At 41.2% G+C, this 27,162-nt stretch overlaps 1 protein-coding gene across 3 annotated transcripts in view; it reads right to left on the bottom strand.

The window, feature by feature from the left end:
- Positions 1 to 27,162, bottom strand: part of DGKB (diacylglycerol kinase beta) — a 655,304-nt gene that overhangs the window by 552,178 nt on the left and 75,964 nt on the right. For all 3 annotated transcript variants that reach the window (XM_077268080.1, XM_077268081.1, XM_077268082.1), the window contains exon 2: positions 3,585 to 3,816. In XM_077268080.1, the coding sequence (XP_077124195.1) occupies positions 3,585 to 3,663 (79 nt within the window). In that variant the 5' untranslated portion in view covers positions 3,664 to 3,816. The remainder of the gene's footprint in view (positions 1 to 3,584; positions 3,817 to 27,162) is intronic.

The raw sequence follows: 27,162 nt of genomic DNA, 5'->3' as shown, positions 1-27,162 counted from the left end.
CTATATACAAGAATATAACCACTGTAATACTGCCCCTATGTACAAGAATATAACTACTATAATACTGTCCCCTATGTACAAGAATATAACTACTATAATACTGTCTTCTATATACAAGAATATAACTACTATAATACTTCCCCTATGTACAAGAATATAACTACTATAATACTGTCTTCTATATACAAGAATATAACTACTATAATCCTGCCCCTATGTACAAGAATATAACTACTATAATACTGCTCCTATGTACAAGAATATAACTACTATAATCCTGACCTTATGTACAAGAATATAACTACTATAATACTGCCCCTATGTACAAGAATATAACTACTATAATACTGCTCCCTATGTAGAATAATATAACTACTATAATACTGCTCCTATGTACAAGAATATAACTACTATAATACTGCCCCTATGTACAAGAATATAACTACTATAATACTGCCCCTATGTACAAGAATATAACTACTATAATACTGCCCCCTATGTACAAGAATACAACTACTATAATACTGCCCCTATGTACAAGAATATAACTGCTATAATACTGCCCCTATGTAGAATAATATAACTACTATAATACTGCTCCTATGTACAAGAATATAACTACTATGATATTGCCCCTATGTACAAGAATATAACTATAATACTGCTCCTATATACAAGAATATAACTACTGTAATCCTGACCCTATGTACAAGTATATAACTACTATATTACTGCCCCTATGTACAGGATTATAACTACTATAATACTGCTCCTATGTACAAGAATAAAACTACTATAATCCTGCCCCTATGTACAAGAATATATCTACTATAATATTGCTCCTATGTACAAGAATATAACTACTATAATACTGCCCCTATGTACAAGAATATAACTACTATAATACTGCCTCTATGTACAAGAATATAACTACTATAATACTGCTCCTATGTACAAGAATATAACTACTATAATACTGCCCCCTATGTACAAGAATATAACTGCTATAATACTGCCCCTATGTAAGGGAATATAACTACTATAATACTGCTTCTATGTACAAGAATAAAACTACTATAATCCTGCCCCTATGTACAAGAATATAACTATAATACTGCCCCTATGTACAAGAATATATCTACTATAATATTGCTCCTATGTACAAGAATATAACTACTATAATACTGCCCCCTATGTACAAGAATATAACTACTATTATACTGCCCCTATGTACAAGAATAAAACTACTATAATCCTGCCCCTATGTACAAGAATATAACTATAATACTGCCTATATGTACAAAAGAATATAACTACTATAATACTGTTTCTATGTACAAGAATATGACTACTATAATACTGCCCCCTATGTACAAGAATATACATACTGTAATACTGCTCCTATGTACAAGAAAATAACTACTATAATACAGTGCAGCGCCCCAGAGTCCTGGTCGTTGCAGTACTGATGCTCCGCCGCTAAGGGGAGTGATGGTACGTCTGATGGCACTGAAGGAGTTCACCTGACCAGGTATCACAGACACGAATACACTTCACAGTCTGGCCTCCAGGGGGAGCTAAGGGCACTATGTATTAGGCCACTCCTCACAATCTGGTAAAACTAGGCATTAGGCAGAAAGTTAGTGAGAAAGCTGACTGGGTTGGAACCAAGCAACATCCTGTGGCAGAGGGTGTTGCAGGTGAAGATTCAGGGGGCTCCCTGTCAGGGGTGGGATCCTGACAGAGGCCTAGCGAACAGAAAAGAACGTTAAGGAACCGCGCCTGCACTACATCGCGGCGGTATCTCAAGAAAGGACAAGAAGCGAGGTTTATTGTGAAGAGTGAGAAACGATATGAACGCACAAGGAGATAACACCAGTAGGAGTCGTGCTGTAAGACCGAGGCAACATCCTACTGAGGCGCATAGCCGGTGGCCGGAACGCCGAGGAAGTATTGGGCTCCAAGCATTACTTCAAACAGCGGCAGGACAGTTAACTCTAGGTTGGCTGCCTCACCTAAATCACCTAAGCAGACATAGGGGGCAACTGTGGGAGAGGGGCGTCACTAGGGTCCCGGAAGAACTCCAGGCCTACCCGTCATACGGGTGCGTCCTAGCCAAATCATCTGGGGGACAGAGAAGAACATCAGAACAGACATAAGTTGTGGGAAATAACATCAGAAACAGACATAACAGTTGTGAGGACTATCCCGTGGTGCTCAGCAGGGAAGTACTACAACACACAGGCGCTAGAAGGTAGGCACGGATTTCCACCTGCAAAGGGAACTCTGGAGGTGCCATCGGACCGGCCGGTCTCAGCCAGCCCTGTTAGCAGTGCTCTGGATTGTGCATGCCGAAGCCTTCAGTAAAAAGGTAAAGAGACTGCAACCCTGTGTCCTCGTTATTCATCGCGACCTGCACCACGCACCACCACTCACAACTTTCATTGGACGCCCCTTAGCAGGGTCACGGACCGGGTCTAGCCACCGTGACAACCCCAGAACTGAGACCGAGAGGCCCGATACCGAGTACCCCGCGGCCCTGCGTCTGGGGGCGCTCCAACTGCCCCTATGTACAAGAATATAACTACTATAATACTGCCTCTATGTACAAGAATATAACTACTATAATACTGCCCCTATGTACAAGAATATAACTACAATAATACTGCTCCTATGTACAAGAATATAACTACTATAATACTGCCCCCTATGTACAAGAATATAACTACTATAATGCTGCTCTTATGTACAAGAATATAACTACTATAATACTGCCCCTATGTACAAGAATATAACTACTGTAATACTGCTCCTATGTACAAGAATATAACTACTATAATACTGCTCCTATGTACAAGAATATAACTACTATAATACTGCCCCTATGTACAAGAATATAACTACTATAATACTGCTCCTATGTACAAGAATATAACTACTATAATACTGCTCCTATGTACAAGAATATAACTACTATAATACTGCCCCTATGTACAAGAATATAACTACTATAATACTGCCCCTATGTACAAGAATATAACTACTATAATACTACCTCAATGTACAAGAATATAACTACTATAATACTGCTCCTATGTACAAGAATATAACTACTATAATACTGCCTCTATGTACAAGAATATAACTACTATAATACTGCCCCTATGTACAAGAATATAACTACTATAATACTATACACATATTTCTTCAGAAATTGATACATTTTATTAAGTAGCATACATAATCATTTTTATTCTACATACATTGAATTACCTGGATAGCACTGATCCTTTTTCACATATCAGATACATATATATATATATATATATATATATATATATATATATATATATATATATATATATATATAACTTGGACAGACCTTTGCAGCTGGGACCATCCTTTTCTAACTATCCGTCACTGACCCTTACAATTACAAGATAGGATTATAAAGATATACATTAGACTGATAATTTGCCCTCGAGGAAGCATTTGGTCGCGGCATACATTCACTCCAGCACATTTGTGATGTTCGACAGAAATTAACTGTGAAGATTAAAATATTCAAAGCAAATCATACTTACATTCTGCATACTTTTGAAGTTGAGAAAATTCTGCAGGGCTGAGATTGACCCACTTTTCTTGGTTAGTCATTATGGTCATAGAGATTCCAGTTGCAAAAAAAGACAAATGTGACAGTCCAAAGGCAGAAATAATTTATAGAATTTTTTTCCGATCCCCAAGAATCTTTAGTCCGCGGTGAAGTTATAATTACAGAGATGAAATCCTCTATAAGGTCATTGTGTGTTTACAACCCTGAAATGGAAAAAAAAATACAATTTAATATTTTAAAAAAATCCCAAATCAATTTTGTCATATTTTTTATTCCCTAAAGGATTCAACATATTAATTTATTGCTGCTCAATTGAAAACATTTAAGTTGTCTATATCCTATTATGTGTAAAGAGAAAAAAATCATCCATATCCCAACACATCACACAGGTTTAAAGCTCTCATAGGTAGGAGCACTTGCGGTTAATTTGTGGGATGCTAACTTGTATTTGTTTGGTTCTGTATCTGTGTACAGGAAGGAGGAAGGAAGAACTGAAAGTGAGAACAGTAAGAAAAAGCAAAGTACATTACTGACATCACTAACGGACTTGAGCAAAATGATTATATGCAAATTAAATTGTCAATGAATTTTTGGGAATTTACTGAACTTGACAAATTTGAACAATTTTCGATTTACTTAGTGTGAATCATGTAAGATAATGGCTGCCATTTTATACATTGCAAAATATTGCATCGGTAAGGGAAGACTCGTATGACTTCAGGTGTTGCAGTTTGGGCTTCCCGTTAATATTTTGCAGCTATCACATAGTATACGACAATCAATGTGGAGAAATTATTGTAGCCAGTATAAAAGCAGAAGGTGGAAATGCAGCAGCGATTTTGTGGCGAATCTGGATAGTGAAAGAACGACACAGCTGACAGATTCCCTATAGAGGCAGGGAGAGAAAGCAATAAAATACTGAATAAACATTGCAGATAATGTGTGACAGCACAACGGTAAAAAAACAGCTGCCATACATTTACCCAGAAATGTTGAGGTCACTTTGACATTTCTAAGGCTTTGTAATATTAAAGAGCTGGGAATGGGGTTGGATACAGGTGACCTTTCAGTGTTTTTTAAAGGTCAGTTGGAGGCTTCACTGTATATTTGCGTTTCACGGCAAATCGATTTTCTGTCAATCAAAACAATCGATGAAGCTGGCAAATTTAATTTTAAAGAGATTCACTCATCTCTAGTATGTAATCTCTAATGATCTCACCCTGGCTCCCCCATAATGCGTTCACATGGTATCACACAGTCAATCAGGGGAGATTATCATAGCTTGGCAGGTGATGCAGTAGTCTCTAGCACCAACCGTCCAGCAAGATTTCAATTGGCCTACATTGCCTCTCATAAATATATTAAAGAGAAGGCAGAGGTGGAAGTAATGGAATATGTATCCCATCCCTCATCCCAATCAGAACAAGAAGATGTTATCTCTGACAGCAACACTGTCAGTTAGAGTCAGTGTTCTGTCTCAAAATGGCACCAGCTGTGCCTGTGCAGTAGTATCTATTGGCAATCTGACAGATGCTACAGCGCAGGCACCGCCAGCGCCATTTTGCTACAGGAACAAAAATTGTCTCCACCAAGATACATGCTACTGCGCAGGTGCGGCTGGCACCATTTTGATACATGTGATCATGCTGCAGTGCAGGTGCAGGCGCCGGAGCCTGCCTGCTGAATGTAATTTTTTTTTTTTTAATACTTTTATATTCGGTATGTAACTAAGAGGAAGGTTACTGAGGATTAGTGACCTATCAGAAGCCATACAGGTGAACACCTAATCAGAGCACCACATAAAGCTTCACCCACACAGGTCGCCCCAAAGCATGAACCTATCATTAACTGAAAACTGAAAATAAAGATTACACAAGAACCACAAGACAGATTTCATCACCAGGTATCATTGTAATCAGTATAATGCCGCCAACCAGACACTGTCTGTAGTTACTGAGCACAATCCTGCTGACAGGTGCACTTTAAGCTATCTATAGGCAGGGGCAACAAACTGAATTTTGGTCTCTGCGTAGAAAAGTCTAGAGTCATCATAAACAGTAGTCAAACTTTGACTTCTCTGCCTATTCCTTCTCCATGTGACATCAACAATCCATTGAGGAATCAAGTGTACGCTTCCAATCATCTCACGATTTACCAACTCACCTCCCAACCGGTCAGATTGCTGGTGTTGAAGTTGCTTTGGCACTTAGTAGAGTCTGCTGCCTTTTAAGAAATAATGGTGTGTACTCAGCCTCAGTGAAAGACACCCAGCGAGCATCATGTCTGGCTGATAGGGGGCCTGTTTCATGATTTTGCAATTAGGAGAATGTGGGTCACGCTCAAGACTTAGCATTGAGTTCAAAAGTTCACTGCACTGTAGGCACAAGGAGCAGCAATTATGGACAGGGACAGCGTATATTTTCCATGGCCTACAGGGTGAACGATGTAAGTAGAAACAAAATGCACAAATGCAACCAGGAAAAATGGTAAAGACTGGGATTTACATCTATTGCCACCACCAGGAGGCTGTTATCCATCTTCTCCTCAATGAACATGATGCCATCCCCACCAGCAGCAGGGCATTGTTACATCTACTCCCCGTCCCCAGGCTCTTCGTTCTTGTAAGTAAAAGGGCGACAAAAGTCATACAGCCGACATACTCCTCTGCATCAAGCAGCAAATCTCATGCTTGATGGCTTCAGCTACAACTGGACATTATCATCTGGGACCTTCTGGCTTCCTTATTTTTGGGCAAAGTAACTCATGCATAATCCCCCTCATATTTATATTGGAAAAAAACACAAGGACGTAACAGGGAACAAAGGAAGAACAGCAACTTCTATTGGTTAAAACCTTAAAGGGTTAAAGACTTCTAAACCATTTCAATATCAATTCTCCAGACCCTAACCCTTCTTGCCCTGGGTTCTTCTAGATTATCTCATACCCTAGATAAGAAACTACTGAAGGTTCTTTAATATTTATCAACTATCCTTTAGGAAAATAAAGAGTTGTGTAGCATTCACAGTGAAAGAAATCTACCTTATTTCCTAAAGACCGCCACCTCATTTCCTAAAGACCGCCACCTCATTTGCTAAAGACAGCCACCTTATTTCCTAAAGACAGCCACCTTATTTCCTAAAGACCACCACCTCATTTCCGAAAGACTTCCACCTCATTTCCTAAAGACCGCCACCTTATTTCCTAAAGACTGAAACCTTATTTCCTAAAGACTGAAACCTTATTTCCTAAAGACCGCCACCTTATTTCCTAAAGACCACCACCTTATTTCCTAAAAACCGCCAACTTATTTCCTAAAGATCGCCACCTTATTTCCTAAAGACCGCCACCTTATTTCCCAAAGACCATCTTTAACATTTGTGAAGTCAGAAAGTCAGATTGTCAAATTTAGACTCGCCGTGGGGTTTCTATGTATCAGAAACAATGAACAAGCGAGAGCTTCTTGTCACCATAGGATGCAACTAAGAACAGAAATGTAAGAAAAGTCCAAAAACAATCATAAATATTCCGCCTTTTACGGTTTTAGAAAATTCAGCTCTATTCTCCATTCTGTTGTATGCGTTGCATTCTCTTCACTTGGCCGATTTTTCAATCTACAAGAAAGTAATTTTCGAAAGTTGTGGATGTCTTACACCTCAAGGACATTGAGATTGCAGGAAGAGTTTTTTAAGTGTATGAGGCATATTGCCAGGTTCCAAATGTTCAAAATAGATGTGTACATGGAAGGTGGCATCAAAACATATAGGATGATTTGGAATAATTTCCCACTAGGAGGGTCTGGTCGATACTCCTCCTGCAACTCTTCTGTACAAGTGGACATGAACCAGTCTTGGCCAATACAAAAAGAATAGAGTTATGTCAAAGATCACAGCCTGTGAGGTTGCGCTGAACCACCCCGCTGTTACCTTTTTGTCACAAACAGCCTTCTGTTGCCCCTATCATCAGGTCAATTACACGATTCGCCGACGATCATCAGAGGAGGCCGCAGGCTGTTTCCACTAATAGGTTGGCTATTGGAGAACCAACAGTGAGCGTATGGTGTATACACCCCCGATTCCAACACATGGAATATAAATATTCCCCAGTATGGTCACTGCTATAGCCATGATAATCCAAGAACTACTCGCGGCCACCACCAATCACTTAAACAAGTTGATTGGACAACTGGGTTCCTGAAGCATATGACTTCGGGAGTGTGGTTTACAGAACAAAAGGAACAGAACTATTAAATTTAATCCAGAATGATAGGCAGTGTTTATAAACCATATACAAACAATTTTAAAAAGGAGATAAAAACAATGCATCATATACAATTATATAAAATGCATAAGATAAACAAAAGGAAGTTACTACACCTGTTGTCACAGCAATAGCTTCAGAATTAATGAAGGTAGCAACTCTAGGAAAACGGACAGAACCCACAGTGAGCTGTGCCTCCAAGTACTGTTTCCACTAATGGGTCAGTTATTGGAGAACTAACAGTGAGCGTATGGTATTACATCTCCAGGACGATAGACAGTGTTTATAAACCATAGTGTTTATAAACCATATACAAACAATTTTACAAAGAGGACAAAACAATACAACATATACAATTACATAAACAAAAGAAAGTTGCTACACCTGTCATCACAGCAATGGCTTCAGGAAAACAGACAGCACCCATAGTGAACTGTGCCTCCAAGTACTGACAACATCCAACATTTGGAATTTGCCATTTATTAGCTGCTAAATTACACCCACACAACTCCCCTTGATGAATCAAAACAGGGATATGGCTTCAGTTTCAGGAAATTATGACATTCCCAAAATTAACAATATCTTCACTCCTGCCGATCGCAGAATATTCAGATCGCCACCATTTTTTATCGGGAGTTTACCTTTCTATAGGTAGTAAACACAGCATGGCTATTGTCAGCTATCTGACAACTATTTATTTGGGACTTATAGGCAGGTGTCACAGTTATTACAAAATATTGCCCAAAGTAGTCCTGAAGTTGAAGATGTATCGTCCCATCAATATCGGATCTATACAAACCCCAATATTCATAACTTCCCATCGACACCGAATCGACTGGCTGCAGACATCCAGTTTCCTCTTAGGTAACAACAGATACTTCTAAAGGTGTTAGATATTTGCATCCCTTCCTTTCAAATCTTAGACTCTATAGCTGCTTCCTCACAATAGATATCCTCTTTCTGTCAACTGAGCATTGCAGGGAGTATGGGCTTCTCAGCTACACATAATTTCCTCAGTTCCCAAATGTTAAACTGTGTAATTCCACTACTAAAAGAGGTTTATAATGTCAGCTCTTATTCCTACTGGAAATTCTGTGTGTGTGAGTAGTGAATGCCCCCTCAATTTTGCTGTGTTATGAATCTTAATATTTTGTATGACAACAAGCTGTCCCACTTCAGGTTAGTCATAACCAGGAGTTAGATACCACTGAACTGATATTAAAGACATGCTGAATCCTATGAATAAGTCGACAATAAAGTCTGAAAAAAACATTAAAAATTGCTACAAATATAATATCTAGTTTTTAGTACCCGTAGAGTCGAATTGGAAAGTAAAATTCATAGATGTTAAAGGATGTAACGCAGAATTAGTAATGTAATGTATGCCTACAGTGACTGCACCAGCAGAATAGTGAGTGCAGCTCTGGAGTATAATACAGGAGGTAACTCAGGATCAGTACAGGATCAGTAATGTAATGTATGTACACAGTGACTGCCCCAGCAGAATAGTGAGTGCAGCTCTGGGGTATAATACAGGATGTAACTCAGGATCAGTAATGTAATGTATGTACACAGTGACTGCCCCAGCAGAATAGTGAGTGCAGCTCTGGAGTATAATACAAGATGTAACTCAGGATCAGTAATGTAATGTATGTACACAGTGACTGCACCAGCAGAATAGTGAGTGCAGCTCTGGGGTATAATACAGGAGGTAACTCAGGATCAGTAATGTAATGTATGTACACAGTGACTGCACCAGCAGAATAGTGAGTGCAGCTCTGGGGTATAATACAGGATGTATCTCAGGATCAGTAATGTAATGTATGTACACAGTGACTGCACCAGCAGAATAGTGAGTGCAGCTCTGGGGTATAATACAGGATGTAACTCAGGATCAATAATGTAATGTATGTACACAGTGACTGCACCAGCAGAATAGTGAGTGCAGCTCTGGCGTATAATACAGGATATAACTCAGGATCAGTAATGTAATGTATGTACACAGTGACTGCACCAGCAGAATAGTGAGTGCAGCTCTGGGGTATAATACAGGATGTAACTCAGGATCAGTAATGTAATGTATGTACACAGTGACTGCACCAGCAGAATAGTGAGTGCAGCTCTGGCGTATAATACAGGATGTAACTCAGGATCAATAATGTAATGTATGTACACAGTGACTGCACCAGCAGAATAGTGAGTGCAGCTCTGGCGTATAATACAGGATATAACTCAGGATCAGTAATGTAATGTATGTACACAGTGACTGCACCAGCAGAATAGTGAGTGCAGCTCTGGGGTACAATACAGGATGTAACTCAGGATCAGCAATGTAATGTATGTACACAGTGACTGCACCAGCAGAATAGTGAGTGCAGCTCTGGCGTATAATACAGGATATAACTCAGGATCAGTAATGTAATGTATGTACACAGTGACTGCATCAGCAGAATAGTGAGTGCAGCTCTGGGGTATAATACAGGATATAACTCAGGATCAGTAATGTAATGTATGTACACAGTGACTGCACCAGCAGAATAGTGAGTGCAGCTCTGGGGTATAATACAGGATATAACTCAGGATCAGTAATGTAATGTATGTACACAGTGACTGCACCAGCAGAATAGTGAGTGCAGCTCTGGGGTATAATACAGGATATAACTCAGGATCAGTAATGTAATGTATGTACACAGTGACTGCACCAGCAGAATAGTGAGTGCAGCTCTGGGGTATAATACAGGATGTAATTCAGGGTTAGTACAGGGTCAGTACAGGGCAAGTAATGTGATGTATTTACGAAGTGATTCAATATTTGTGATTACCGTAAATGTATTGGTAAATTACTAAGTAATTCTTAAAAGCAGATACATGCTTTAAATGCACATTTGTTTGTTTTCCCTCCTGATATATACAGTATCACCGTCATTTACCATACATTGAAAAAAATGTATAATTGTCCGGATGACTAACTGAGCAGGAAACATAAAGCACTGGCATTAAGTACAGAAAACGAGGCAGCTTGTCACGGCACACAATGGCTCGGTGGAAGGCTTCAGTACATTATCCATTTAGATTCCGTAGAGCGTGCCGAGCTGGGTTCACGACTTTTCCCTTTGTCTGAGCTGAACGCCTGATTGCAATTCTCCTTGAATCTGAACTTCAATACATAAAATATAAAAAAGCTCTGCTGGAAGAGTCGTGCTTACAGCGCAGCGACCATATACTTAAAACCGCGCAAATAAACCCCACTGGAAAGATTTACGCCCCCTTATTGACGGAGACGTCTTATGTATCCATTAGAAGGAAAACAAGAAACTTCCGCTGTTTGAACATGACTCATTCATACACAGGGAGTCGAAAAAACAAGGGACGGAGCAAGTGTAATAAGTGTGCTGATATTGGAATATGGGACCCACAAATCTTTCCCATAGATTTCACCGGGTTTTGCCGGTAAGTCCCATTCTTTTTAACCGAATTGAGCCAAACACAACCCATAGACAGAGAAGGGAATAATGTTTGTGGACAAGCCCCGTAAGGAAGCTGTCATAAGGATCTGTTATCCAGCGCTGACGCCTTATTATTGTTATCGCTTGTGTATTATCATAATAAGAAGTTAAGTATTTAATCAATGATCTTGCCTAGAAGCTGAAGATGACACGGCCGGGGCTTCCAGTGCCCATAATTTACTGATTTATATGCAAAGTTCTGTATCTGAACTCTCCTCCATGTGGGGATGCGATTAGCATACGGTAATCAGAGGAGCGGGCCCGTCCATGACATCTCAATATGGTCAACGAATTTTAATTCAGCAATTTGTCAGACGATCGCTGTCCTCAGCCATGTTCAAGATAGATTCAATATAAAACACCTTTGATGTGTTTTTGTAAAATGTTATTTTATTAAAGGCCCAGCGCGTGACTGGTTTTTTTTAATACATTTCCATTACAACTTTCAAACAAGAACATATACATACAGCTCTGGCAAAAATTAAGAGACCCCTGCAGAATGTTCAGTTTGTCTGATTTTTCTCTTTATATTTCTGAGTAAAATGTAAATTGTTCTTTTATTCTATAAACTTCTGACAACATGTCTCCGAAGCTCCAAGCAATAAATGTTGTATTTATTTTCTGAAAAGGAGAAATGGTCAAAATTAAAAAAAAAACAGTGCTTTCAGAGCTCAAATAATGCAAAGAAAACAAGTTCATAATCATTTAGAAACAGCAATACAAATGTTATAACTCAGGAAGAGTTCAGAAATCAATATTGTGTGGAATAACCATGATTATTAATCCCAGCTTTCCTGCGGCTTGACAGCTTTCCTCCAGTCTGTCACACTTCTCCTGGTACAATAATGTCAGCAGTTCTTCTTTGTTTGATGGCTTGTGACTATCCATCATCCTCCTGATTACATTCCAGAGGTTTTCAGTGGGGTTCAGGTCTGGAGATTGGGCGGCCATGACAGGGATTTGATGTGGTGATGGTGATCTCTCAGTTTTTGCCAGAGCTGTATATATATATATATATATATATATACAGACTATGTAGAAAATAATTAGACCTCATGTCTTAATCATTGAATTCAGGATCTCCATTCAGCCCTAGTGTATAATATCCAGCCCCTCACCCCTGGTATATAATATCTGGCCCTTCATCCCCATATACCACATCTATCATATCACCAACAGTGTTTAACATCCATTCCCATTCTCCCGATGTTGAAAACCCCATGCCTTCGGCCTTTACTACTATGTAACAGATCATGTTGCAGAGCTCACTGATACCAGCATCACCTGTGAGTGATGTTATTGAAGTTTATAAAGCTGAGCATCTGCATGCAGCCGTACATCACCAAGCACAACGCTGAGCATCGGATATAGTAGTGTAAAGCCGCGACCATTGGACTCTGGAGGAAACCTGTTCTGTGCATCTGATGGACCAGTGCATCTGATATGGTCTGATGGAAGAGGTTGGGTTTGGTGAAGGGTAGGAGAACATTACCCACCTGACTGCATTGTGCCCTTTGAAAAGTTTGGTGAACTGTCAATCCACCTCTATTCTTTTGAATAAGGACAGAAGTGCAGCATCCGGCTGCGGCTACTACACAGTTGACAGAGCTATGCTTTCCCACTCCGCAGCTGACCACATCTGGCCTCCACCGGCACTAAGAGTGGTTGATCGGTGGAAGTGCCGGATGTGCTAAGGATAGGCCATCAATATAAAGTACTGTACAACTCTGATACCTATGGATTTAGAATGGAAGATCGTAAAAGGTCATATAAATGTAATCTGTAGGTGACTAGTTGACTAGTGTATATATATATATATATATATATATATATATATATGTATCCCCTGCTGATGTCAGCTATAGAAGCTGATAGATATACTGTAGGTAAACTAACTTAAAGGGGTTCCCAATCCTCCCCTCTTCTCCTCACTCCTGTCCTACTGAAGGGACAATAGCCCAGAAAAGATCAGAGGCTGCTGTAATCACAGGATTTAACGGTCTTTAAAGACAGTCAGCGTTAGTTAGACCCTGTGATTACAGCAGCATCTGCAGTGCTTCAGAAGACTTTGCATATGGTCTGAAAAGGGTCAGTCAGTCGGTGATGTCTGGCCTAGGATCAGGCTGCTGCCAGAGCTATGACCCTAATAGCAGAAGACCCCTCAGCCGCGCTAAGGCCCGTGAATTAGGGGGGTCAGTTACATCACACATCATTGGTATCTGCATCGTGGATAAAGAAACAGTTGAAAGCAATGATGCTATAGCATAGCGGGTGTAATGACTCCGCTATATCTCGACCGCTGTACGGTGCTTCACACTACACGCTGCAGAGACTAGGGCCGCAAGGAAATAGAGAGAGGTGAGTGTTTGTTTTTTATTTCATCAATGCTTTGGAGGCCATCAACAGTATGTGGGGATCATCAAACTGTATGGAGGGCTCTGTCGGGGCCATCATACTGTGTGAAGGGTTGTGGATGGGGCCATTATACTTTATGGAGAGCTGTGTGAGGGCCATTATACTGTGTACAGAACTGTGTAGAGAACTACATGGGGGCCAATATACTGTGTATAGAGCTGTGTAGAGCGCTACATGGGGGCCATTATACTGTGTATAGAGCTGTGTGGCGCGCTACATGGGGGCCATTATACTGTGTATAGAGCTGTGTGGCACGCTACATGGGGGCCATTATACTGTGTATAGAGCTGTGTGGCGCGCTACATGGGGGCCAATATACTGTGTATAGAGCTGTGTAGAGCACTTCATGGGGGCCATTATACTATGTAAAGAGCTTTGTAGAGCGCTACATGGGGGCCATTATACTGTGTATAGAGCTGTGTGGCACGCTACATGGGGGCCATTATACTGTGTATAGAGCTGTGTGGCGCGCTACATGGGGGCCAATATACTGTGTATAGAGCTGTGTAGAGCACTTCATGGGGGCCATTATACTATGTAAAGAGCTTTGTAGAGCACTACATGGGGGCCATTATACTGTGTACAGAACTGTGTAGAAAGCTACATGAGGGCCATTATACTGTGTATAGAGCTGCGTAGAGCGCTACATGGGGGCCATTATACTGTGTATATAGCTGTTTAGAGCACTACATTGGGGCCATTATACTGTATATATAGCTGTATAAAGCGCTACATGGGGGCCATTATACTGTGTGTAGAGCTGTGTAGAGCACTACATGTGGGCCATTATACTGTGTATAGAGCTGTGTGGCGTGCTACATGGGGGCCAATATACTGTGTAGAGAGCTGTGTAGAGCACTACATGGGGGCCATTATACTGTGTATAGAGCTGTGTGGCGCGCTACATGGGGGCCATTATACTGTGTATAGAGCTGTGTGGCGTGCTACATGGGGGCCAACATACTGTGTATAGAGCTGTGTAGAGCACTACATGGGGGCCATTATACTGTGTATAGAGCTGTGTGGCACGCTACATGGGGGCCATTATACTGTGTATAGAGCTGTGTGGCGCGCTACATGGGGGCCAATATACTGTGTATAGAGCTGTGTAGAGCACTACATGGGGGCCATTATACTATGTAAAGAGCTTTGTAGAGCGCTACATGGGGGCCATTATACTGTGTACAGAACTGTGTAGAAAGCTACATGAGGGCCATTATACTGTGTATAGAGCTGCGTAGAGCGCTACATGGGGGCCATTATACTGTGTATATAGCTGTATAGAGCTCTACATTGGGGCCATTATACTGTATATATAGCTGTATAAAGCGCTACATGGGGGCCATTATACTGTGTGTAGAGCTGTGTAGAGCACTACATGGGGGCCATTATACTGTGTATAGAGCTGTGTAGCACGCTACATGAGGGCCATTATACTGGGTATAAAGATGTGTAGAGCGCTACATGGGGGCCAATATACTGTGTATAGAGCTGTGTAGAGCGCTACATGTGGGCCATTATACTGTGTATAGAGCTGTGTAGAGCGCTACATGGGGGCCATTATACTGTGTAGAGTGCTACATTGGGGCCATTATACTGTGTATAGTGCTGTGTAGACCGCTACATGGGGCCATTATACTGTGTAAAGAGATAATTGAAAGCCATTAGACAGTGTGGAGGACTGTGTGGGGGCCATTATACTGTGTGTAGAGCTGTGTAGGGGCCATTATACTGTATGGAGGGCTACATGGGGCCATTATACTGTGTGAAGAGATACATGAGGGCCATTAGACAGTGTGGAGGACTGTGTGGGAGCCATTATACTGTGTAAAGAGCTGTGCAGGGGCCATTATACTGTATGGAGGGCTACATGGGATCATTATGCTGTGTGGAGGGCTATATGAGGGCCATTATACTGGGCGTGGAGACCATTATACTGAATGGAAGGCTGTGTGAGGGCCATTATACTGTGTGGATTGCTAGGTAAGTGCCATTATACCGTGTAGATGGGTGTGCAGGGACATCATACTATTTGGTGGGCTGTGTGTGGGCAATTATATTGTGTGCATGACTATGTGTTGGCCATTACACTGTGTGACGAGACACATGTGGGCCATTATACAGTGTGGAGTACTGTGTGTGGGCCAATATACTGTGTGTTTGGCTGGCTGCGATCCATTATACTGTCTGAAAGGATGTTGGAGCCATTATATAGTTTAGAGGGTTGTGTAGAGGCCATTATATTGGGTGGAGTCATGTGTTGGGCCATTATACTATGTGGGGGCATTATTCTGTGTGGAAGGCTGTGTGAGGGCCATTATACTGTGAGGAGAGCTGTGCTGCGGCCATGATATTGTGAGGAGGGCTATGTGAGGGCTATTATACACTGTGGAAGGCTGTGTAGGGGCCATTATACAATGTGGAGGGCTGGGTAGGGGGCATTATGCTATGTAGAGGGCTGTGTGGGCCATCATACTATGTTGTAAGAGTGTGGTAGCTGTCATACTGTGCCCTGAGACTGTGGAGGCCATTATACTGTGTTGTGGGTGTATGTGGGCCATCATAATGTGTTGGGGTCACTGAGGGACTAATAATGTGTATATCGGCAAACTGAGGATATAACTGTATTGGGGGCACTCTGGGGCCATCCTACTTTGCGGGGGGTAGGGAACAGTAGAAGATTTCACTGTAAGGTTATTATACAGTGTTTCTGGGGTATTTATGTTGGCAGCATAGTTTATGGGGCCCATATGGCAGGCAATAATAACATACTGTTACTGACTTTGAAGTCTCACAATTGGGCTCGATTGATACAACATATAATCGTCATCATTTATTGAAGTTACAGTTTATGACTAAGCCGCTACCACCGCTCCTGTGTTTGCTGCGGTATTATTGGAAACATTACTTGTCTGGACATTAATAAATGCATCCACATTTCAACATTTGATGAAAGTCGTGTTGTGTTTAATGTGCAGCTAACACTGTCAGTGATTTACGGCTCTCGCGGCTCAGCTTTGAGATCCTTTGCTATCGACAGATGATTCTGCCCAAAAAAGCTATTGATCTACAGTGTTTGCAAGGAAATAAAGCTGGAATGGCCGATAAAACTCTGACTCTTCCGAATATAGACATATTATTACTAGTGATGAGCGAGTATACTCGTTGTTCGGGTTTTCCCGAGCACGCTCGGGTGGTCTCTGAGTATTTTGGCGTGCTCGGAGATTTCATTTTTGTCAACTGCAGCTGCATGATTTATGGCTGCTAGCCAGCCTGAGTACATGTGGGGGTTGCCTGGTTGTTAGAGAATCCCTACATGTATTTAAGCTGTCTAGTAGCCACAAATCATGCAGCTGCATCATCAAAAACTGAATAAATACTCGAAGATCAACCGAGCATGCTTGGAAAACCCGAGCAATGATTATACTCGCTCATTCACATAGCTACATATGCTTCTGAGGTGCACCGTCATGCCCCAGCAACACCCATTTTGGCACGGCGAGTTGAAACACATGTGAAAATGCCAAAAGTTATACAAATGTATAACCTTGAGTTATGCAAAAAAAAATGTAAACCTATCAGTGTTTTATGTCATTCCGCTCTGGACACCCCCAATTTCCACACTTATAGAGATATATGGGCCATTAACACCCAGAAACTTATGAAGAACTTGCAGTCCTCATTGGCCCCTATCTCCTCCATCTTATGTCCTGATGCTGCACTGAAACATTATAATGAAACCCTGCAAAGTGCCCTGGATGAAATTGCACCTCCTATACATAGAACAACTCAGCACAGATGGCGACAACCCTGGCACACGCTGCAAACACGTTTTCTCCAGCATTGCTCCAGGTGTGTCGGACGTCTGTGGAGAAAATCCAATCCACCCGAAGATTTCATCCATTATAAGTTTATGCTTAAAACATACAACTCTGCCCTTCACCTCTCCAAACAAACATACTTCAGCACCCTCATCACCTCACTATCCAATAATCCTAAACATTTGACACTTTTCACTCCCTACTCAACCCAAGAGTGCAGGCCCGCAACTCGGATCTCCATGATGACGATCTGGCCAACTACTTCAAAGAAAAAATGACCATATCCGACAGGAAATCCCCTCATACAATGCATTGTCCTCCATCCACCACTGCATCTACCTCACTCTCTGACTTTGAACCAGTTACAGAAGAAGAAGTAATCAGGCTCCTTGCATCTTCTCGCCCGACCACTTGCACTAGTGACCCCATTCCGTCACATCTCCTCCAGTCCCTTTCCCCTGCTGTCACCTCTCACCTAACAAAAATATTCAACCTCTCTCTCTTCAGGTATCTTTCCCTCCTCATTTAAGCATGCCATCATACACCCATTACTTAAAAAACCATCCCTCGACCAAAACTGTGCCGCTAATTATAGACCTGTCTCTAATCTTCCCTTCATCTCTAAACTCCTGGAATGCCTGGTCCACTCCCGTCTTACCCGCTATCTCTCAGATAACTCTCTTCTCGACCCTCTTCAATCTGGCTTCCGCTCTTTACACTCTACTGAAACTGCCCTCACTAAATTCTCTAATGATTTACTAACAGCTAAATCTAATGGTCACTACTCCATGCTAATCCTCTTGGATCTCTCTGCAGCATTCGACACTGTGGATCATCAGCTCCTCCTCACTATGCTCCACTCCATCGGCCTTAAGGAAATTATTCTCTCCTGGTTCTCCTCCTATCTCTCTGCTCTTTCACTGTATGTTTTGCTGGTTCCTCCTCCTCCTCTCATCTTCCCCTTACTGTTGGGGTTCCTCAAGGATCAGTCCTAGGCCCCCTCCTCTTCTCTTTGTATACTGCCCCATTGGACAAACAATCAGTAGATTTGGTTTCCAGTACCATCTCTATGCTGATGACACCTAATTATACACTTCTGCTCCTGATATCACACCTGCCTTTCTAGAATACACCAGTGATTGTCTTACCGCTGTCTCTAACATCAAGTCCTCTCTTTTTCTGAAACTGAACCTGTCAAAAACCGACCTCCTCGTGTTCTCTCCCTCTACTAACCTAGCTTTGCCTGACATTGCCATCTCCGTGTGCGGTTCCACCATTACTCCAAAGCAACATGCCCGCTGCCTTGGGGTCATACTTGATTCTGAGCTTTCATTCACTCCCCTTATCTGATCACTGGCTCGCACTTGCTATCTGCACCTCAAAAACATTTCTAGAATTCGACCTTTTCTTACTTTCAACTCAGCAAAATCTCTTACTGTTTCTCTTATTCATTCTCATCTGGATTATTGTAACTCTCTGCTAATTATCGGCCTCCCTCTTACCAAACTCTCCCCTCTCCAATCTGTCCTGAATGCTGAAGCCAGGATTATATTCCTCACAAATTGTTACACCGATGTCTCCACCCTGTCCCAGTCCTTGCACTGGTTACCCATCCACTCCAGAGTTCAATGTATACTTATCACTCGGGTCCACAAAGCACTCCATGGCTCAGCACCACCCTACATCTCCTCCCTGGTCTCAGTCTACCACCCTACCTGTGCCCTCTGCTCTGCTAACGACCTGAGATAAACATCCTCAATAATCAGAACCTCCCACTCGCGTCTCAAAGATTTCTCACGTGCTGCTCCAATTCTTTGGAATGCACTACACAGGATATTTTCATTAATCCCCAATCCCCACAGTTTTAGGCGTGCCCTAAAATGCATTTCTTCAGACTGGCCTAACACCTCATCACATTTACTTATCTATCCATGGGTGGCCCATTCAAAATTTTCACCATGACCAGGTCCCTCGCATCATGTTCTCTCATGCTTTATGCATTTAATAGACCTCTGTGTCTGTACTTTTATATATTCTGGCTGAAAACTGGTTCATGCAGCTTTACATGAACACCAAATTTCTTACATTATGGCTGGTCAGAACAACGAAAGCAATTGTTACCATCCACTTCTCGTGTCTCCCCTATTTCCTCATAGATAGTAAGCTTGCGAGCAGGGCCCTCATTCCTCTTGGTATCTGTTGTTTATGTGATTATTGCTATGCTGTAATGTCTTTTCTTGTCTGTACAAGTCCCCTCTAAAATGTAAAGTGCTGTGGAATATGTTGGCGCTATAGAAATAAAATCAGTATTATAGTAGTTATATTCTTTTACATAGGAGCAGTATTATAGTAGTTATATTCATGTACATAGGGGCAATATTATAGTAGTTATATTCTTGTACATAGGAGCAGTATTATAGTAATTATATTCTTGTACATAGGGGCAGTATTATAGTAGTTATATTCTTGTACATAGGAGCAGTATTATAGTAGTTATATTCTTGTACATAGGAGCAGTATTATAGTTATATTCTTGTACATAGGAGCAGTATTATAGTAATTATATTCTTGTACATAGGAGCAGTATTATAGTAGTTATATTCCTGTACATAGGGACAGTATTATAGTAGTTATATTCTTGTACATAGGAGCAGTATTATAGTAGTTATATTCCTGTACATGGGGGCAGTATTATAGTAGTTATATTCTTGTACATAGGGGGCAGTATTATAGTAGTTATATTCTTGTACATAGGAGCAGTATTATAGTAGTTATATTCTTGTACATAGAGGGCAGTATTATAGTAGTTATATTCTTGTACATAGGGGCAGTATTATAGTTGTTTATATTGTTGTACATAGTAGTAGTATTATAGTAGTGATATTCTTGTACATAGGAGCAGTATTATAGTAGTTATATTCTTGTATATAGGGGCAGTATTATAGTAGTTATATTCTTGTACATTGGGGCAGTATTATAGTAGTTATATTCTTGTACATAGGAGCAGTATTATAATAGTTATATTCTTGTACATAGAGGCAGTATTATAGTAGTTATATTGTTGTACATAGGAGCAGTATTATAGTAGTTATATTCGTGTACATAGGAGCAGTAATATAGTAGTTATATTCTTGTACATTGGGGCAGTATTATAGCAGTTATATTCTTGTACATAGGGGGCAGTATTATAGTAGTTATATTCTTGTACATAGGAGCAGTATTATAGTAGTTGTATTCTTGTACATGGGGGCAGTATTATAGTAGTTATATTCTTGTACATAGGGGGCAGTATTATAGTAGTTATATTCTTGTACATAGGAGCAGTATTATAGTAGTTATATTCTTGTACATAGGGGCAGTATTATAGTAGTTATATTCTTGTACATAGGGGGAAGTATTATAGTAGTTATATTCTTGTACATAGGAGCAGTATTATAGTAGTTATATTCTGTACATAGGGGCAGTATTATAGTAGTTATATTCTTGTACATAGGGGCAGTATTATAGTAGTTATATTCTTGAACATAGGGGCAGTATTATAGTAGTTATATTCTGTACATAGGGGCAGTATTATAGTAGTTATATTCTTGCACATAGGAGCAGTATTATAGTAGTTATATTCTTGTACATAGGGGCAGTATTATAGTAGTTATATTCTTGTACATAGGCGGAAGTATTATAGTAGTTATATTCTTGTACATAGGAGCAGTATTATAGTAGTTATATTCTTGTACATAGGAGCAGTATTATAGTAGTTATATTCTTGTACATAGGGGCAGTATTATAGTAGTTATATTCTGTACATAGGGGCAGTATTATAGTAGTTATATTCTTGTACATAGGGGCAGTATTATAGTAGTTATATTCTTGTACAGAGGAGCAGTATTATAGTAGTTATATTCTTGTACATAGGGGGCAGTATTATAGTCGTTATATTCTTTTACATAGGTGAAATATTACAATATACTGGTTTTATTCTTAAGTGTCACAGAGGTGGTTCTGTTATTATGTACCGTAGTTAGTGATGATCTTTAAAATTTGCCTCCGATTTCCTTTTTGTCATTTCTCTATACTATTCTCTTTCATTTCATTTGCTGTCACGAGGCCTTTTAAGAGATGAAAAGTTTTGTTCTTTGATCTCAGGTTGTAGCTGAACTGATGTTACGTTTTCAAAAGAATAAGAGAAAAATATGAGATGTGGAGTTTACGGTTGTTCTCTGCTGTCAGCCATATGAATCATTTTTGGTTCTATGGCAGGGAGACTGCTAGCTGCTTGTCCGCCTCCAGGATTGCACTTTGTCAGTGTTAAACAGTGAGGAGAAGTCAATTCAAAGACTGTGAAAGACATTCGGAGCCCATAATGGCGGTGCTGCGGCTTTATTTGAGCCTGCGGCTTTATCTAAACGTTGGCTTCTTATTTTCAGCATTTTCCTCCTCCTATGATTCTACAGCTGATCTTAAACAGGTATCCTACCATCTACCATGCTGCTGTTCCCCTTTTTCTATTGTTCTCTGTTATCAGTCATGTATGATAATAATTTCTCCAGGATGAGCAGAAGAACAAGGACTCCCTCCCGCCAGGATGACAATTACCTTGCGCCCCATCAGGTGATGATCCAGTGGGGCAATCCTGGGAGGATTCTCATATTCTGCTGGGTGCTGGCACCTTTCTTTTCTCTCTAGCTCTGCCGGTAATAGTCTGTCCGGTTGCCCGCCCTTCCGTATGGTGGTCCGAGATCTCTTTTATTATCTCTGTGTGTATGTGGACTTATATTACCTGATTTCCAGTGGTTTCGTAAACAGGAAGTAATTTCTGTAAACACGGAATGTTACAATGTTTCAAATGTTTTAACCCCTGTGCTGCCACAGCAACCCAGGTGCAAGCAGCTTCATGGTTGCGTGACGCATGAGCACAAGTTATATAGGAGAAGACACCCAAAATGGATGCGATTACCAAATTTTGCATGAGGTTTATGCAAACTCTGCTCATTTGGTAAATTTGGGACTGGTAGCAAATATCATCGTCTCCCAGTCCACCTGAGATAACAACATCCATCGACTCCTAATTGATTACCCCTCTCGTAGCTTTTTCCTCTTAAATGCCTATCCGTTAGTTCTTTAATTGTTGTCTCGATTGAGGCCTTTGGCCACGTTCACACGTTCAGTATTTTACATCAGTATTCGCCAAAATCCGGAGTGGGTGAGAAATACAGAAGTGGTGACGGGTTTCTATTATATTTTCCGTCTGATTTTGGCTTACGAATACTGATGTAAAATTCCGAACGTGTGAACGTGACTTTAAAGTAAGCATCAGCCCTATATTAAAAAAAAAAGATAAAAAGAGTCAAAAAAATTGATGAATAAAAACTTACTTTATTGAATCTTTGTATAAAATGTGCAGAAACCAGGGCAGTGGCAAGTGCACCTTTTATAAGAAGACTCAATAAAGTAAGTTTTTATTCATCAATATATTTTTTGCCACTTTTTGTCTCTTCTCTAGTGATGAGACTGTGGATATTTTCTGACAACACAATGGCATTATTATCCTTCTCTCATCAGCCCTAATTAGTTCTGCTAAGAAAACCAGTGCACCATCATTATTTACCGTAATAGGTAAATTAAAGGAAAACTGTACAGGCACAAACTGCTACAATGTATGACTGCTGATACAATTATTCCCAGAAAGTCTTTTACGTGCCTTACTAATTTAAAGAATAACCGGTGTTCTATATTTTTTTTATGTTTGTCATTAATCAATAAAACACATGAAAATAAGGAATTTTGTAATATATCTTGTTGGACAAATCTGCTTCTTTCTCTTCCTGGACTGATAATTCACTCTCAAAATTCTCCGTTCATGGGTAAAATGTGTCTTCCGTGAATACAGGTTTTCCCATTACTGAGATAGGAGAGGACAGTTGGTGGTCATAAAATTCTACGGAGAACTGTTATTGTCATTTCAGGAGAACTTGCAGTAGATCATCAGTGTCTGTCTCCAGCTCCTCCATAGAGCTTTATGAGCACTAACTGTCATCTCCTATCTCAATAATGGAAAACTGAATTATAAATTTTAAATTTTACCCATAAATTAAGAGTAAATGATCGGTCCAGAAAAGAAGCAGATTTTCCTGATAAGATGTATTACAAAGATTCTTGATTTATGAGATAAAATTAAAACAATGGTTACTCTTTAACAATTACTTTTAGTCCATAGCTTCAATTAGTCCATCCTCGGATCATCCTCAGAGTTTTTGCCGCTGCCTATTTTTGCTGTGTCCACAATGAGTTTTTGTTGAAATTTTGATGTTGCAGATTTGCTGCACAATTTCTAAAGCTAATATGTAAATTAGAGCGCAAAAATAGTGCAGAAAATCTGCAACATAAAAACTCACCAAATACTCTTTGTGTGAACGTAGCACTAATCATGCCCCCCTGAATGTGATGGACAGCCTCCTTACAGTCCCCATAGTGATTGGACTGCTGCACATCTTGCCCATGCACGTGATGCGTCGTCACACGCTCCAGAAAGGGGATGACATGGAGGCTGCCAATCACACCCAGAAAGGCATGATCCAAGACAGGACTAGTCTGGGGGAAGAAATGACCCACTGGACTAGTCCTGCCTCATTAGCATATGACGAATAGTGAAATCAGCATCTGTAGTGGTGGTCTGGGACAGATCTGACAGGTTCAAGGTAAACTTTTTTTTTTACTAGGGATTTGTCAACTTTTTTTTCTCAATGAATGATATTAAATTTACTGAATAAATTTACATTGACTCCGATAAGGTTCACACATGCTCCACTGAGCACCAGCAGCACCTCGAAAAGTTTGATGACTCTATGTCCCTGCTTTTCAGCATCTTAACTGGTGGATAACGGAAAAGCTTATTGTTTACAACATTTTTTGGGGGAGCTATTCTAATACTGGGCAGCACGGTGGCGCAGTGGTTAGCACTGCAGCCTTGCAGCACTGGAGTCCTGGGTTCAAACCCCACCAAGGAAACATCTGCAAAGAGTTTGTATGTGGGTTTGTAGCGCCCCCACTGCCGCAGGGCCGAGGGGTACCCGGTACCGGGCCTCTGAGTCTCTGCTCTGGGGTTGTCACGGTGGCTAGGCCCCGGTCCGTGACCCTGCTGAAGGGCGCACAGTATCTGATAGATGTGGATGGTGGTGGTGGTGCGGTGCAGTAAATAACGAGGACACCAGGTTGCAGTCTCTTTACCTCTTTACTGAAGATCTCTGGGTCCTCAGTCCGGAATACGGTTCACCAGGCTGCGCAAGTCCGGCCGACCCAATGGCACCTCCAGAGTTCTCTTTGCAGGTGGAAATCTGTGCCTTCCCGCTAGCGCTATGTGTTGTGGTCCTTCCCTGCTGTGCTTACGGGATAGTACCCACAACTGTTGTGTCTGTTTCTGATGTTCCCTCACAACTCGTTCGGATGATGTTCTTCTCCCCCGTCCCTCCCTGATGTTCTGGTTAGGACGGCACCCATATGACGAGTAGGCTCGGAGCTCTTCTGGGACCCTAGAGTCGCCCCTCTCCTAGTGCGCCCCCCATGTCTTCATAGGTGATGTATGTGAGACAGCCCGCCTGAGACTGACTGTCCTGCCGTTGGTTTGAAGTATTGCTTGAAGCTAGATTTATAAATACTTCCTCGGCGTTCCGGCCGCCGGCTGTGCGCCTCAGTAGGATGTTGCCTCGGTCTTACAGCACGACTCCTACTGGTATTTCTCCTCTTGCTTTGATCTCGTTTCTCACTCAGCACAATATATCTCGCTTCTAATCCTTTCTTAGGGCACCGCCGCTATGCTGAGCAGGCACGGTCCCGTGACGTTCTTCCTTGTTGCCAGGCCTCTGTCAGGGTCCCAAACCTGACAGGGACGCTACCGAATCTTCCCCCACAACACCCGCTGCCACAAGGTGTTGCCTGGTTCCAACCCAGTCAGCTTTCTCTACTAACTTCCTGCCTGACCCCCAGTTTTACCAGTATGTGGGGAGTGGCCTAATGAATAGAACCCTTAGCTCCCCCTGGAGGCCAGACTGTGAAATGTATTGGTGTCTGTGATACCTGGTCAGATGAACTCCTTCAGTGCCATCAGACGTACCATAGCTCCCCTTAGTGGCGGAGCCACAGTACTGCAACGACCAGGACTCTGGGGCGCTGCAGGTTTCCTCTGGGTACTCCGGTTTTGTATGGGTTTCCTCCGGGTACTCCTGTTTCCTCCCACATTCCAAAGACATACTGATAGGGAATTTAGATTGTGAGCCCCAACGGGGACAATGTGTGCAAACTGTAAAGCGCTGCGAAATATGTTAGCACTATATAAAAATAAAGATTATTATTAATACTATAATATGTTGCAATGTTTTGGGTGTTGCCTCCTGAAGATATAGAAATAGTGTGACGCAAGTCACTACTCAGGGACAAGCCGTGAGGCTGGCTATTCAAGAGGTCCACGGTCAAAATTCAGGAGGGTAGGTCATAAACAGAGGGGTGAGACAAAGACGTAGTCAGGTAAAAGTCCGAAGTCAGAATTATAAGGAGGTAGCAGATCACGACAAAGGGGCAAGGCAAATGGATGGTCAAGGCAAACTCAAGGTCGAGCAGCAAAGATCAGAATGCCAGACTCAATATTGAGCAAAGCTACAACTGGCAGAAATCTAAGGCAAAGAGCCGGCTAAACAGCCAGGTAATTCATATTGATAAAGCCCCGGCACACAGTTGTCCTGATCGGACGGCAGAACTGGCATTTATTGAGTCCAGACGCCCAGATAGAAGGAATCGTGGCAAATAAGATGTTTTTGCACTAGAATAATGCAACCCAGATCTTCTAATGTTTACTACAAAAACAAACAAAGCAAGGAGGGGCGAAATGTTGCATATGATAATGTTTGCATTCAGTCGCCACTGACGGAGTTTTTAAGCTTTAGAGAAACGTGGCGGAGTGAAGACGCTTCTAAGCCCGGTCATAACTCGTCAGTTAAATTGAATCTTGAAATTCTGACATGAAGAAGGTGCGAGGATTCTGAGTCCTGGAGAATGACGGCTCTGTGTTATCAGAACGTACCTGACACATTGACAGCCAGACAGAAGCCGGCAAGAAATCACTCCCCGCTTTAAAATGGAATTATCAGCAAAGGGGTTTTGTAGGGAGAAGAGCTCGTAGAGAATGATTTGTGAGCAGCTGGCAGAAGAGTTCAGTGCACAATGTATAACAATCCGTATGAAGGAAATCAGGACGAAATGTTGGAAGAACCTGAATCAGCAGCATTGAATCATTCATGTATTACTGGCCCTATTCCAGCGCCAAAATCACAACTTCATATTTTCTTAATTATTTAAAGAGGCTCTGTCATCACGTGACTGTTCTAACCAAGTGAAGGAGATCGGAGCATTACAGATTGTCTTTCCTGATCTACATGTCTCACACTTGTTAAAATTTACAATAAGCTCTACTTTCTATTCATTATCATTTTTTACTGTAATATTACTAATAATAAAAAATAATTTTAATAATGTGTCTTTGTGTTGCACCTTTTTATTTGGG

This window comes from Ranitomeya variabilis, chromosome 6 (genome assembly GCF_051348905.1).
Source record: "Ranitomeya variabilis isolate aRanVar5 chromosome 6, aRanVar5.hap1, whole genome shotgun sequence".
Classification (NCBI taxonomy): domain Eukaryota; kingdom Metazoa; phylum Chordata; class Amphibia; order Anura; family Dendrobatidae; genus Ranitomeya; species Ranitomeya variabilis.
Note: the sequence above shows the minus strand (reverse complement) of the source record. Positions and strands in the feature narration are given on the sequence as shown.